Source organism: Macrosteles quadrilineatus, unplaced genomic scaffold (assembly GCF_028750875.1).
Source record: "Macrosteles quadrilineatus isolate MER2022 unplaced genomic scaffold, UCM_ALF_1.0 Scaffold_5__1_contigs__length_97177068, whole genome shotgun sequence".
In the NCBI taxonomy this organism is placed as follows: Eukaryota; Metazoa; Arthropoda; class Insecta; order Hemiptera; family Cicadellidae; genus Macrosteles; species Macrosteles quadrilineatus.
In genome coordinates, this window is record NW_026542598.1 from 80,325,448 (window position 1) to 80,340,492 (window position 15,045).

At 34.7% G+C, this 15,045-nt stretch overlaps 1 protein-coding gene across 1 annotated transcript; it reads left to right on the forward strand.

The window, feature by feature from the left end:
* Positions 1-1,526: 1,526 nt before the first annotated feature.
* On the forward strand, positions 1,527-14,782 carry LOC128995720 (pickpocket protein 28-like). Its single transcript, XM_054420738.1, has 10 exons — positions 1,527-1,687; positions 3,292-3,495; positions 4,083-4,215; positions 6,211-6,359; positions 9,497-9,695; positions 10,374-10,647; positions 11,993-12,052; positions 12,590-12,782; positions 13,710-13,801; positions 14,637-14,782. Exons 1-10 carry the CDS (start codon positions 1,527-1,529, stop codon positions 14,780-14,782), a joined length of 1,611 nt encoding a protein of 536 aa, XP_054276713.1.
* The last annotated feature ends 263 nt before the right edge of the window (positions 14,783-15,045 follow it).

A 15,045-nucleotide genomic window follows, 5' to 3' on the forward strand; every position in this document is an offset into this window, starting at 1 on the left:
AATATGAATAACTATGTATAAAATAAACAAATTTACCAAGTTTGATCGAAATATATTCAATAACTACAACATTTTACAATATTCTCCATAAAAATAACATGGGAATTTTAAAATAACATTTTTTTGAATTTTTTCCGTAACCAATAATTGTACAAAAACACTTTGATATACTAAATTATTTCTTTTTTTAAGCTCTTTAAAAACGCCCGGAGAGAAATTGGGAAATTTTGTGTTTAGAGGGTAAAAAATTAGAAAAACCAATTTTTACCCCATAAAACCCCCCGTAAAACCCTGTTCCCATGGTCCGATCATGCTGGTTCACGAACTCATTCAAGTTTATCCCGCCTTACACCTTCAAACCAAATTTCATCAAAATCGGACAAAAATTACTTAAGTTATCGTGTTTACGGACACACATATATATATATATGTGATATATATATATGTGATATATATATGATATATATACAATATATATAAATATATATATATATATACATATATAAAAATTTGAAGGAATGGTGTTTTTGGCCTCTAGGGACATCAAAATGAAAAAGTAAATCGGTCCCGGGCCTAGGTCTTACCATGCCACCTACGGTAATAGATACTTCCCTATAGGGAAATTCGCTAAAACTGCTGTTTTTTTTCCTGCAGTATGTCAAAAAATTTTTGTTCACTTACTTCTGAAGTTAAACTTTTGATTCTTGACTTAGATTTTCTATAATTAGATATCCTTATCATAATAAGCAATACGTACGATTGAGCTTTGTATCTATAAACTGCAACGGATGTGTAACTGCTTTCCAGTAGATTTAAAGAACCAAGCTATTCTCTTCTATTCTAACCCCTGTTTCGAAGCACAGGCGGAGGAACAACAGTAATAGTTGAATTATAGTTAAGATCGAAATAAAGTAATTTTTATGAGAATTGTAAAAGGTTGATATGATACTTTGCCACTAAAATATAATATTAGATCTGGCTACCAAAATGTTACAAGACAGGAAATTCTTCTCGTCCAGTTGAGGTATAGATTGTTTAGAAAAAATAGATTTCAGAATGAATGGTTTTCATGTGAACTTTGTACAAATCGTAAAATCGTCAATATACGTGATTCAATTAATTTGATACCACGGACGATTACTTCGTTACATTGGAAATGACAAGATAAATGTTAACAAAAACCATAATCTTTATTCCATTCATCAAACAACAACACATTAAACTATTATCTGTTTTAAAAAAAACAATTGAAAAAACATATGACTTTTTATTAATCAGGAAACAGTCTTTTGGCTAACTTATAGGGAAATATCTATTGAGGGGTTTTCTTTATAAATGATTAATCATCGTACGTCAATTATCCCCTAAAGTCGGTTAAACTCATCACACAGTAATTACCTTGGTGCATCGAACAAGAAGGTTGCAAATAAACGTAGTTGGCGAGACATCTCTGTGAATGCTGGATGGTAGGGAGCATTGTAATGACAAAAGGCAGGCTCAAGCGTTACATTTAGCCTCGCAGTGCCATGGCGACCAATGTCGGTGCGGCGCCGAAATGGCCACGTTCTTGGGAGACTCACGACTACAATTGTATATGTCTGAAACAAGCTTCGCATGACTTTACCCAGCAAGCTTCGCTACACGGCCTACGATATATCAGTGACACTAGCATATCCAGATTGGAAAGGTAATTTAGCTTTTTCTACTAGCTTGTATTTACACTACATGACGCTGATAGGATGTGTATTGTGAAGATGAGTGTTCAGTGAATTAGGCGATAGCTTTATTGAGATCAGCTGTTTTAATTTGGACCATCCACTTAAAGCTCAATAGCCGATAAAATCAAATACATTTTAAATACAAAAAATTATGTGTCCAAGCAAGCCTTTCAGTTATTTCTTAAAAATGCGAGGGTACAAAATTCTTCATTTATTTTAGCTTTAAGATTTCCCTAAAAAACGTCGTAATGAAAAAAACATTATTGTTTGATTGAAGTATCTTAACTTACCCTCTTATAACCCCGAAACAATTACAAGGTTTAATAGTCTCAGGTCCTTAAATAGCATTATTTACGTCCATCCCGACGGTGAAATATTAAAAGACTATTCATTGTACAGTATTTGGTCACTTAAAAACATGATTAAAAAACGAGTTAGAAATCGTTTCAGTGATAAGCTTTATATGAAAAGTATTTTCGTTTTCTAACCCTTTTTTTCAAATATTGTTGTGATGATGGTTCATTACACAGGCAAAAAGTGCATTTTCAACCCTTGCTCGATTTCCGACCTTGGCGATCGTAAAACTTAAATTCGTGTCGATAATAGTCATTTTACACCCTTGTGTAGTAATATACTATTTTCTGATTAGTCTTTGAGGTTTTGCGGGGTTTAAAATGGTCGTGGTAATTATGTAGTGCGTGTTAGTGCATTTGAACTAAAACACACACAGAATAAACTGAACGTTATAATAGCGGTTTAGTTAACCTTATTGTTATGCTAATTATGCAGTCGTCTTGATAACATTTAAGTAATTCTAAATGAGCGCATACAGATAAAGAACATACAGCTCTCTCTCTCTCTGTCTTAGTTATAGATCACCTTCGTATTATTTGAATAAAACATCTTATGTAAATTTTCTCAAAATTAAGACTATGAATCCAATACATAAACTTAAACACAAATAAAGGCGTGTGTCTATTGTCTATTGTTGTAGTATTATTAAAATATTTAACACCAAGTTTTTGAGTCCAAATTAAAAAAAACTCTAAACTATTTAATCTGCTCTTAACTCTTATTAAAATGTCTATACATCGAACTCGCTTTTTAATACATCAATCCGTTTAAAACAGGTCTTAAAATCAGTAAATAAAATAATCAATTCGGATTTAAATTTTTCAAATATCCAACCTAAGACAACAATCATTGAATTTGGAATACTAAAATATACATCAGTATCCCCATGGCCATTTTCCCACGTGTTATCTCATAAAACACCGTTTTTTATAAGAAATTTGATTTAAGTTCCACCATAGACTAAACAAACTCCCTAAAGGTTTTAGGGACAAGTTCTACTTGTCCCCTCTCAAAGTCGTGCCGAGGGTTGGGTTTTGGAAGGTGAATGCCACCCCTTGCTTTGCTGGATTCGTTTCACCTCAGAGTAATAATACATCTACTCTGAGGTTCCACTCACGGATCCGCAGTCTATGAGGACAGGACAATTCAAGGTTAAAAGAGGCCGCCAACCTTTTAAAAAATATTACTTTCTATCCATAGTCAAGGAACTCTTCTCCAGGTGGTTTTGGATGATCGCCTGTCTCGTAGCAGGCTCGTTCGCTGTACACTTCATCGTAAACATGTGCTACGATTGGGTGACCAGTCCTGTGATCCTCACCCTGTCTCCTCAAACCACTGATCTCAAGGACATCCCCTTCCCAGCCGTCACCATCTGCAACATCAACAAGGTCCGGAAAAGTGTGGCGCTAGACATACTTAACAGGTTTGTACGTTTTCTTATTGTTACGATTTGGATTAAAAAGCATAAATTACATTTTGACCATGTGGAAGAACAATGAAGTGTCGAAAAAGTTGTTTCTCATAATTAATTTAAAATGTCGGTCAACTGGCTTGTCAAGCAAGTGGCATGTCGGTAAAATGGCCCCTCAAATGCAAGGTTGAGTGAAACCTTTGAAATAAGATAGTTTATTTAACTAATTATTTAGATCTATCAGTAGTGGATGGCTTATTAAAATACTACATGCAAAATAGTTTGTACTATATTTCCGTTGGAGCTATTTAAATAAAGTTAGTTTCATTTGTCATTTTCTCAACTCTATGGGTTTGTGCGGTAAAAAGTAAAAACTTTCCGGTTTTTTGTAGTTCCTATCCTAGGTTAGCATTTAATAATACAGCAATGCATTCTTGACTTAGCCTTTAGAAGAGTTCGGATGAAAGATTCACAATACCATAAATACTATCACACATTTACAGCCATCTACTAACAAGTAATTTGGAGGATAAACTACTTATTGTAGACTCAATCCCGGATTATAACTAACAACTTTCCCGGGTTTGACCTGGTTGTAGGTCGACGATTTGGTCCGCATCTATTGAGCGAAAGCTGCTGAACGACTACTGCCATCGCCCCCAGGATCCACGGGACGTGTCCATCAACGAGAACGAGATACCCTGGGCAACAGTGCAGGAGTTCCTGTTTAAGGTGAAGATGGGTGCAAGGGGCTTTTAAGAGATTTTTAGTTTATGTATGACATTAGGATACAATATGGTAAAGCAATGATGAATGAAGGTGTTAGGTGGGGTGAATGAGATTAAAATTCTTTTTTATAGCCCCAGGATTGCGTTTTATGACAAATAACGGGAAAACACCTCGTCAGGCAACCCTTAACTAGTAGTGTCGTTTAAAACTTGCTATATATGCTTCGGCGGGTTTTAAAACTCCACCATTGGCAGGCCTACAAAAAGATCCACTTCTTGAGGTGTCGTTCGAATAATTCACATTATACAAAACAAGTTATACACATAACACAAAACACAAAAACGATTATAGATGCCTATCAATTGCAGGCGTGTACAATGCCGCTGGCGGGACTGGAAGGACTTTTAACAATATCTTCAAAAACGCAAAAGTTGAATAAGAACCTGGAGCCTTCCTTCCATAAAATCCCTGCCAAATCGTAAACAATTCTGTAGATATGTTTTTCACTCTCCAAAGACCGTGACTTAAGAAATTTATTTTCAAATTATATTTTCTGACCAACACTTTAAACTATTCACACGGCCAATCTTGTCAGCAAGAACCACTTACCGAAGTCACAGTACTCAAGTCTATGGATCTTAACGAGGCTATTCATTCGAAGAATCGATTTGACACGATATTATACGAAATTTTCCACGGCAGTTCAAACTGTTGCATCCGTTAATGAAGTTAACAACGGTACAATAACTACGACATTAGCGTAGTTAGTTACTCTCTGTAGTTCATAGAGTAAGCAGTTGTAAAATCAAATCTTTTTATGTCTTTTTACATCTTATGTAATCGACTAACATAAATGTATTACGATCAAATACTGTAATATGAATGCTTTGATTAAAAGTGAGTGTTCTTTCTAAAAATACAAATAATTTACGACTATATTTGTGGTTAAGAATTCGCAGGTTTAAGTGCTTTATTTTTAACCACTCATCGACGACTACTTTGACTTGTTTTGTTTGTGTATTGGCTGCTCTAGGTAATCTAAAACGTTGTACTTAAATATCTATAACTATTGTGGGTCAGTGTAAGTCGTGTTAAAGGTAAATCAATGGAGTGCACTTTTAAATGTACGTGCACTTTTATGTCTTCTTAGGACGTCTTCTTAGAGTCCAAAGTTGTAAGCCTGTTTTGATATTATTTTTAAGTCTGGTAACGTTTAATGTGCTGGTGTCGACAACATTTTCTCTCCTAGTAGAGGTTTTAAACTTGTACTTCACTATAACAAAATACTACTAGAGAATTAGCAATTGATTGTAAATAGATATTTATTTGTAGTTTAAATTTAAAAATTTGTATTTATTAGTTTTTTTTTAAACAGCAGGAAACGAACATAGTAGACAACAATACGTGCTCTACATAGACTTGCAATTTGTTTGTTGATATTACACATTTTTAACAAAATTTTAATTATTGATAAAATGTGTTTACTACTGCTTTTCCTCAAGTAGTACATGCAAAATGGTATCCTTGAATCGTTTATTACCCTATTTCTTAAGAGAGATAGAAACAATTAATAAGTCTACTCAGGGTCCTGGCACGTCAACCGAAGCTTATTGTGCATTAAATGGTCGCAATATTAGTCTACAGTAAGGTCCACGAGAGTCTGCAGTTGAGGGAGAAGCCTGTGTACCACGTGACTTCAAAGGAGCCAATGAGGATCGCGCGTTGATGCCATATCTTATATCAGCTGACTTGAAAATATTTTTTAGTATAATTTAATTAGTGTCGTCAGGCGATATGGCAACGTCACACTAGGCCTGTCTTGTGATAGGCTGACTCCAACTGCAGACTCTCGTGGACCCTAGTATAGATCAATTTACTCAAACGTCACATCAAAATAAGCTTTCACAATATTATAAGAAGTACACTTGTACTGGCACTACTTACTCAAAGTGAACTGACTAATCAGTAGTTTGTATGTGATAATGCATGTGTTCACAGGTTTCTCAAAACTGCAGCAAGATGATGGTGGCGTGTTTTTGGCGCGGAGAGAAGTTCAACTGCAACAAACTGTTTGCTCCTTCTCTGACTGACGATGGCTTCTGCTGTGCATTCAACGTCGTCAAGAAGGAATACTTGTTCAACAACGCGTAAGGCATATACATGAGTAAATTATTTAGTAACCAAACCATAGATCGTAAATAAAGTAGTATCCAATGGTGTAAAATCTGAGTCTGCTGTGTATGTTTGATATTCGGTGACGCAAGGGGATTTTATGTAGAATTTCTCAGAGCTGCAGCAAGAATATGGAGGCGTGTTTTTAGCACGGATAGATGTTTTACCACCTGTAATGGTTCTTAGGCCGGTATTACTCTATCATAGTTCTATGACATATATCTATTATCAAATGATGTCTTTGATAAGAGAATTTTACAATGTAATGGACCAAATATTATTATAGTTTTGAACTATGGTCGTTCTCCTTGAGAGAACATTTTATCATATATTTGATAATATAATATGTCATAGAAATATGATTGTGCAATACCGGCCTTACAGTTGAAGAAGAATCGTGTTTTGGTTTGGTCATTTTAATATTTCGTCTAGTTCATTACTGTAGCCATACGATCCTGACTAATGAAACAGCTGATCAAGTCAGTAACAAAGCTACTCACACTCCATTATAAACTCATCCTTAACTCTCTTTTTGGTTAAAACACGCACATAGGTGGCGTCCTCAATGGATGATAATTAACAATTATTGTACTCGTAAATTTTCCTCTTATACATCTTTGCTCACATGCCTTACTTGATAAGCTTATTACGCTTTCAAAATATTTGGCTCATGAAGATTCATCATACTATGTAGAAATGTAGGAAGTGTACCTTCAATGTGTGTACTAGTCTAATAGTGCAGTAAAAATAAGAGAAAAATTCCATAAACCTAAAAAAAATTAGCACAACCGGGGAATTTGGTACAGATGTTGGGTGTACCTTCCTTTTGAACATACTAAAAGTCCCCTAAAATTGAAGCTGTGCTACGGCCGCCATATTGGAAAATGGCGGCATATTTCTGTATTTTTCGCTATAGTGACTTTATTATTAGAGATACAGGAAAAAGCTAAATGTACAAAATGTAGGTCATCTAAAAATACACATTTTTTGTATTTACTATCTTTCTCTAAACCCAACGGTTTTTGAGTTATTTGTTATTAAGTATATTTAGTTTTTTATATTTATCAAAAATAGGTGAAACACATGGAAATTGACCGTTACTTTCAAGGATTATGATAATTTATCCCATTTAGTTAAATAGTGTGATAGGTACTATAAAATCTTAAAATTTAAGGTTATTTTATGAGTAAAACAACTCTGCCACAGCAAACCTGCAGACTCAGCAAATTTCCATTTGATTGGATGTTTTATTAATTGTATTGAAATAAAATTAGATTCAACAGGTACCTAGGTTTGCTGCTACAGGTAGATTATTATAGTGTGTTTTTTTTTTGTAAAATACCAATAACTTAGTATAAAATAATTAATCATCCAAGTTTGATCATAATAAATCTATAAACAAACAAACTGCAACGGTTAACTAATTCATAATAATAGCATGGAAGCTTAAGATTTACAATTTACAAATTTAAATATACAAATTTTGGTTGTGTTTACTAAAAATATGGCGATTATTCGTCACGATTCGAATACTAACCGAAGGAGTTTTCAAAAGGAGATGAAGCAAGTAATTTAAGTACTGTAAATATTAACTCGTACCAAGTAAATATTGTATGCAGTGAGGAAATCAACCATATTTTGTAAACTACGCAATAGTCATTTTAATATTTTATACTCATTTTTACCCATTTAATAAATTAACATTTTAATATTGTGATGGCACTACTACTATGATATCAACTAAGTGGGATGAATGATTGTCGTAAACCTTGAAAGTAACCGTCGATTGCGATGGGATTCACCGATTTTTGATAAATAAAACTAACTATACTATACCATACTTAATTAGTCACCAACATAAACTAGACACGAAAAACACCCTTCCAAATTTACAATGGGATGTCAAGTATAGTTAGTTAGTGTGGTGGTGCCATCAAAATACTAAAATGTTAACTATTAAATGGGTAAAAAATGAAGATAAAATATTAATATGACTATTGCGTACTTTACAAAATATGGTAGATTACCTTATTGCATACAATATTTTCGGTGCTTGGTACGAATTAATATAACTTAAATAACAGGCTCCATCTCCTTTTAAAAACCCATTTGGTTAATATTCTAATCTTTTTAGTAAACACAACCAAAATTTGTATATTCAAATTTGTTTATTGTAAATTTAAAACTCCCATGCTATTCACATGAATTAGTTAACTGTTGCAGTTTGCTTGTTTATAGATATATTTTGATCAAACCTGGAAAAATTAGTTATTTTATAGTAAGGTATTGCTATTTTACTAAAAAAAAAAAAACACAATAATAACCTACCTGTAGCAGCAAACCTAGGTACCTGTTGAACCTAATTTTATTTATATACATTTTTTAATAAAACATCCAATCAAATGGAAATTTGCTGAGTCTGCAGGTTTGCTGTGGCGGAGTTGTTTTACTTATAAAATAAGCTTAAATTTTTAGATTTTATAGTATCACACTATTTAAGTAAATAGGATAAATTATCATAATCCTTGAAAGTAACGGTCAATTTCCATGTGTTTCACCTATTTTTGATAAATATAAAAAACTAAATATACTTAATAACAAATAACTCAAAAACCGTTGGGTTTAGAGAAAGATGGTAAATACAAAAAATGTGTATTTTTAGATGACCTACATTTTGTACATTTAGCTTTTTCCTGTATCTCTAATAATAAAGTCACTATAGCGAAAAATACAGAAATATGCCGCCATTTTCCAATATGGCGGCCGTAGCACAGCTTCAATTTTAGGGGACTTTTAGTATGTTCAAAAGGAAGGTACACCCAACATCTGTACCAAATTCCCCGGTTGTGCTAATTTTTTTTGGGTCAAAACATATTTTTACTGTACTATAAACGGAACGGTGCCGTTTGACTCCGTTGATTGGACCATAAAGAGGGAAACCTTGAATACCAGAAAACATGTGGAGAATAATGAATTAGTTCCACAGCTGTTTCGGTAGACCGGGGCTGCGGTGTTGCCACTTTTGTCTCGCCGCGGTCTTGTATAGAGGAGGAAATGCCCTGCCTCATAAAATCAACAAATTGGTGCTGAATAAAGATGTTTCTCTGCATAGTGGCTGGACTGGACTCAACCACACAGTTCCGTTTGACTCTGTCGACTGGACCATGGAGAAAGGATATCCCGAAGGGACGCCGCCTTACACACTGCCTTGGAGACCATGGGGTCCTGGTAGTCATAAGGGACTTAAGGTCGTTCTGGATGCAGAACTAGACGAGTTCTTCTGCTCCACAGAGGTCAGCGTAGGGTTCAAGGTAATTTGGGTTGTACATTCCTTTCTATTATCCAGTCGACTATTGGATCCTGACGTAGGTATCACTATTTATTTATAGTCCAGTTATAGTTTTTTTCCTTCCAAACAAAATGTATCTGTATGGCTGATGAGCCGCTTACAGAGTGTGTTACATTTAAGTTATATTTTCCCTCCAACATTTTGTTACCATTACAGTTTATGTAAGATAAAGTAAGCTATAGTTGGCCAAATACATAGAGTCCATCCATTTTGCTTGTTGTATTCGACGAAAGTTAGAAATTTCCATTGGCAAACTCTGTCGGTGATAAATCAAATAAATTAAAATTCAACTAAGTTCACTTAGGCAAAAAAATCACTAACTTCGACATAAATTAAATGTATAGTTGTATCGAAAGTCAACAGTATCAAATCCAACAGCTTTGGATAAGAAACTCTCTCGATCTTGAAATTTATGATTATGAAGACGTTAGTTTCCACTTCAGTCTTTGCTGACCAAGTTATTAATTACCTAAGTGAAAGTTTTCGAAGTGTTTCAGTTTACGTATCACAATTTAGTAGACTTATCTTCAACTTGAAAGTAGCTTCCATGGTCAAAATAAAATTCCTGGCCAACAACTCACCACGAATACCTCCCGCATACCAAAATACGATTGACCACCCAATAATTCTTCCTTTTCAGTTGGCAGTGCACAACCCCAAGGAGACGCCCAAGATGAAGGCCTATGCCTCCACGGTGCAACCAGGACATGAGACGAGGGTGGTTGTGGAACCGGCCATCTGGACGTCCAGTAGAGAGCAGCTGCAGAACGTGCCTTTGGACAAGAGGAACTGCCTCTTCCACAACGAGAAAAGCCTCGCCTTCTACCGCACCTATTCCTTCCGCAACTGCATGCTGGAGTGTGAAACAAACAACACGCTGCAGTCATGTGGCTGTGTCTTCTTTTACATGTCCAGTAAGATTACTAGATAAAAGGGGTACTGGTGGTTTAGTCGGTTTAGATTTCTGTCCTCAGGCACGGGATAAAATCTCGCCAATAACAATGGTTTTCAGATGCATAATAGTTGTTTGGAAGGTCGGAGCACATTTTAAATTGTAGGTCCGACTGTCTAGGAAAAAGGAGATCTCTCAAAGTAGAAGTACTCTCTCTTTTAGTTAGGGTATATTCTATTTAAGATTTGTTTGCAACGTAAGTGCTGTTCACTTTTAAGGAAAGCTCCAAACCCTTAAATCATCTGTGGATTCAATTCAATCAATTATTTTGAGATGGCGACGCCATTATGTGCGTATTATTATAAGTGTGAAGGATGAGTTTGGGATGAGTGGCACGATTTTGTAGTCTTGTTAGTGACTAAGGCCGACATATTCTTTAGACACAGCTGTTAATTAATAGCCCAAACAGCTAAAGGCAAGGGACTATCAGTTTATAGTGGAATCCGAACCACATTTTTGCCTTGGTATTCTATGGGGGTTAAACTCTTGCTCATGGTCAAGAGTCACTTAAGTCTGGGACGTTAATCATTAGAATGCGTCCTTAAACTTTGATTGTCAATGAATAGAAGAACTTGCTCCACCAAAAGTTTTAATAAACAACAAATTAAAATGTCTGTTGAAAATCTGTAAACTGCCCCCCCCCCCCACCCGTTGGTTACCTTATTGCGTAAGGGGACAGTACAAACAATGGTCTGGAAATTATCCATGATAAACCAATCATTAATAATCATCGTTAGAATGTTGTTTGAAGAAAAATGGTGGGCAGATAAAAAATCTGCACTTCTTAAAGAAAGTTAGCATCTTTCGCTTTTTGAACGCGAGACATCTTCCACTGCTATTTTTATTTGACCAAAATGAGATTTCTTGGAAAATAAGGGTATTTTTTCCTCTTTATTCTGTGCCATGACACATTTTGTCAATACTATTATTTTTTGTTTGGTTTTAAAGTTGGTGTGGTTCTTGTGTCCTTGTTTTGTTCACAATTTGTTTGGATTTAAACGATGCGTATTTTTGGTGATCAAATAAATTATAAAACATAACGTTAAAACATTTAAAAGATTTTACGAGCAAGTTTTTAACATGGGCTGTTTCCTTTGTGTAAGTATGTAAGCTCTCCAGAAACTAGCACAGTATTTACATAACTTGGCATCCAAATCATGCAGCATTTACAAGATTGAATAGTGTTTCCATCTGTAAATCCAAGTAATCATATTTTTATTTTAGACTATCAAAGTTACAAAATAGCTCTGCAGCTTTTAATAATTATAAATAATTTATATCGAATACCTTTCATGTTTTTTTTTCAGGGGACGAGTCCGTAAAGGTGTGTGGCAGAAATGAATCGAAATGTGCTTTAAAAGCTCTAAGTAAGTACAAAGCACAATAAAATCACTTGAATTAAGGTTATAATGAACTATCAATTTACAAGGAAACCATTACTAGAAATAAATAAATAAAAGCAATGAACATGTTTTGATTTATGATTATCTAAATTATACTCTAATAACCAAATAATTATAGTGTCCCAGTTTTAGTGTCATTGGGATTATAAAGGTAGGTGTGTTTTGTTTTAGTTTAATTGTGTTTTTGTATATTGTTTTCTCGGTTATTGATCATATATAATTAATGTATGGGGAAATACTTTAGGTTGGTAAGTTTAGATTTAATTTTCAATTGAATTTCAGGCTTCCCGAATTGTCAGTAGAACTGAATTATCTTGTTTAAGTAGTACCACCCTCTATATACAGCTTGTTTAAGGTGTTAACCCACTATATACATCGATGGTTTCGTCTGTGGTTTCTGTCCACATGGGACTTTAATCCAGATTGTTATCAGATTTTACTATGATATTTTACTTTAAGTGTATCTCAAGTAAAGCTATTTTATACTTGAGTATATTTCAGACTCGATGGCTAGTGTGGACGACGGAGACCCGTACACTTCTTTAGAGGGAGAAAACTTTACCAAAGGCTGTGGCTGTATCCCAGGATGTTTCTCCTTGACCTACAGGAAGAGACTGTCTACCACCATACTAAATGATAAAGCATCATTCATCCCTAAGAATATAATGGGTGGCAAAAACTCCACTTACTTTAGGTGGGCTGTGAAAAGTCAGTAAGTTGATTATGGTGGACTGAACTCAACCATAAACAACTTTCATTTGATCCTTGGGTCTTTAATAAGACATAAAATAACCTCCACCAATACAAGGTCGCGGTGTTGGTGTTTGGTAACGTCGCACCGGCCAGCTTGTTTCCATGGTAATAACAAACGCGTGAACATTATAGCGCAGAAGTTCCATTATGAATTAGTGTAACAGCTGTTTGCCAGCTGTGCTCGGTAGGCCTGGGCTGCGGCGTTGCCACTTTTGTCTCACCGACAGCTGGAGCCGGATAGTGATTACAAAGCTACACGAGGCTTCTCACTCGATTTCACACCCATCCTTGACTAATTTGGGCTGAATTTTGTTCAGTTCCATATTGATTGGTATTTTTGTACTATGACAAAATAATTGGTAGATTTAGCATTTATGCTTGAGGATCAACTAAAGTCAATTATAAGACCAGGTCCGTCTGGGTTTCGTGAAGGAGTTTTTGTTGTTCACTGTGTTGTTCTTGTTTAACAATTCTTAAAACCAATTGAAAAAAACTATATGTCAATACACTAGCCTATATATCCTATATAATATAGCCTATATGAATAGCCTATATAATTTTGTCCTATGGTTCATTTTTTTAACCTATCAGTAAAATACATGTCATAAAATCCACACTAAAATACGAGAAATGATTTTAATTGACATTATAATTATTTTGGATGTTAATAAATTAATTCCATTTAAGTTTAAATTACATAAGTCTTAGTAATAGCTGAAATTAAATTGCTGTACTCACGATTGGTTCAATTTATAATGATTTTGAGTTACGCGGTTCTTTTTAACATTTTTTTCATTGAGAAGAGCAGCTTAACCATATTTAACTGATTTTTTTGTAAAGATTTTTGATCTTATCAAGTGTTTTCCAGCAAGAATATGGCCATCGTGAACGTATATTTTGCTGAAGCCCACTTCACGTCAATTCATCGAGCTCTCTTGTACACTGTAACAGATTTTTTAGGTGAGATTTGCAGTTTATCACCAATTTCATGTAGAATTTTAGAAATACTGTATATTTTTCAAAGATTTTATGTGGTGGCTACATATTAATGGATAAACGAGGGGGCCTGTGCAAATTGCACATTTTGATAGGGTTAAAACTTTACATCTGAGGCAAAACGAAGATAATTTTGTAGGAGAATATTTTAATTAGTTTCTATAATGTCGATACACTATAAGGTGTAATACAAAATGAGTTATGTCATTTAATTATTAGTTTAAAGTCAATTTAAACCCATTTAAGCAGGTGTGTTTGATAAAAGTCAATTCCCACTTCAATGACAATGTCTATTTAGTAGGCCTATTTAGTGATTTAGGAAATGTCGTTGACTAAAGATACTTATACCTTCATCGCTAGTACAAGTCGGACCTGCTGGTCTGAAACGTAACATCAACGTAGCGTAATTTTCATACAACCTTCTGTAGAGTGAGACAATAAAACTAATTGTTTTGTCCTTGGTGGATTGAATTTAAATTATAAAAATGTAAGCCTCATATTTGCTTTCGTTGGGGGAGGTATCTTCTTAATTGTGTGATTTAGTACAGACACTTACATAGTTATGTTATTTTGATTTAGTGTATAGTTCAATTTGTCTGGGATAAGTATATTGTTGATTTCTAAAAAACACGGATTCAATAAAATTCATTCCATTTGTTTATACTATCTTGATAAGATATAGATTGATATTCATGAAAAAAACCAACTCTACAAAGAAGTGGGGTATAGTATAACAACCCTAAGCTAATTTATAATCCTTAAATGCCTAACAATTTGATGGTCTGTTGGTCTGTAACAGCTAACACTGGAGGATTGCTCGGATTGTTCATGGGCTTCAGCTTCCTCACAGCCGTAGAAGCATTTTACTTCCTCACCCTAAGGATTTGGTGTTTCGTCGTCCGCAACCGCCAGATACCCGATGTGGAGCCTTCAATGCGTCCTTAGTCTCTTGTTATGTACATTTAAAAATAAAGAATTTGTTTTGTAAAAACTTGTCAATTGTAAACATGTACACATTATCAGTATTTCGAACATCCTGGTTGCTTTGGATATGGATACAACATAAGTGTCGAATCATTGACCATCTTGAGAAATGCATAGGCCCTACTCAGGTACGGTGTAGGAGAGCGAGCTGGTCTTGTGGCTGATCGCAAGACCCCCTCCCAGAGGTCCAGGTTCAAATCCCGCTAATTACCACCAGATCTTAT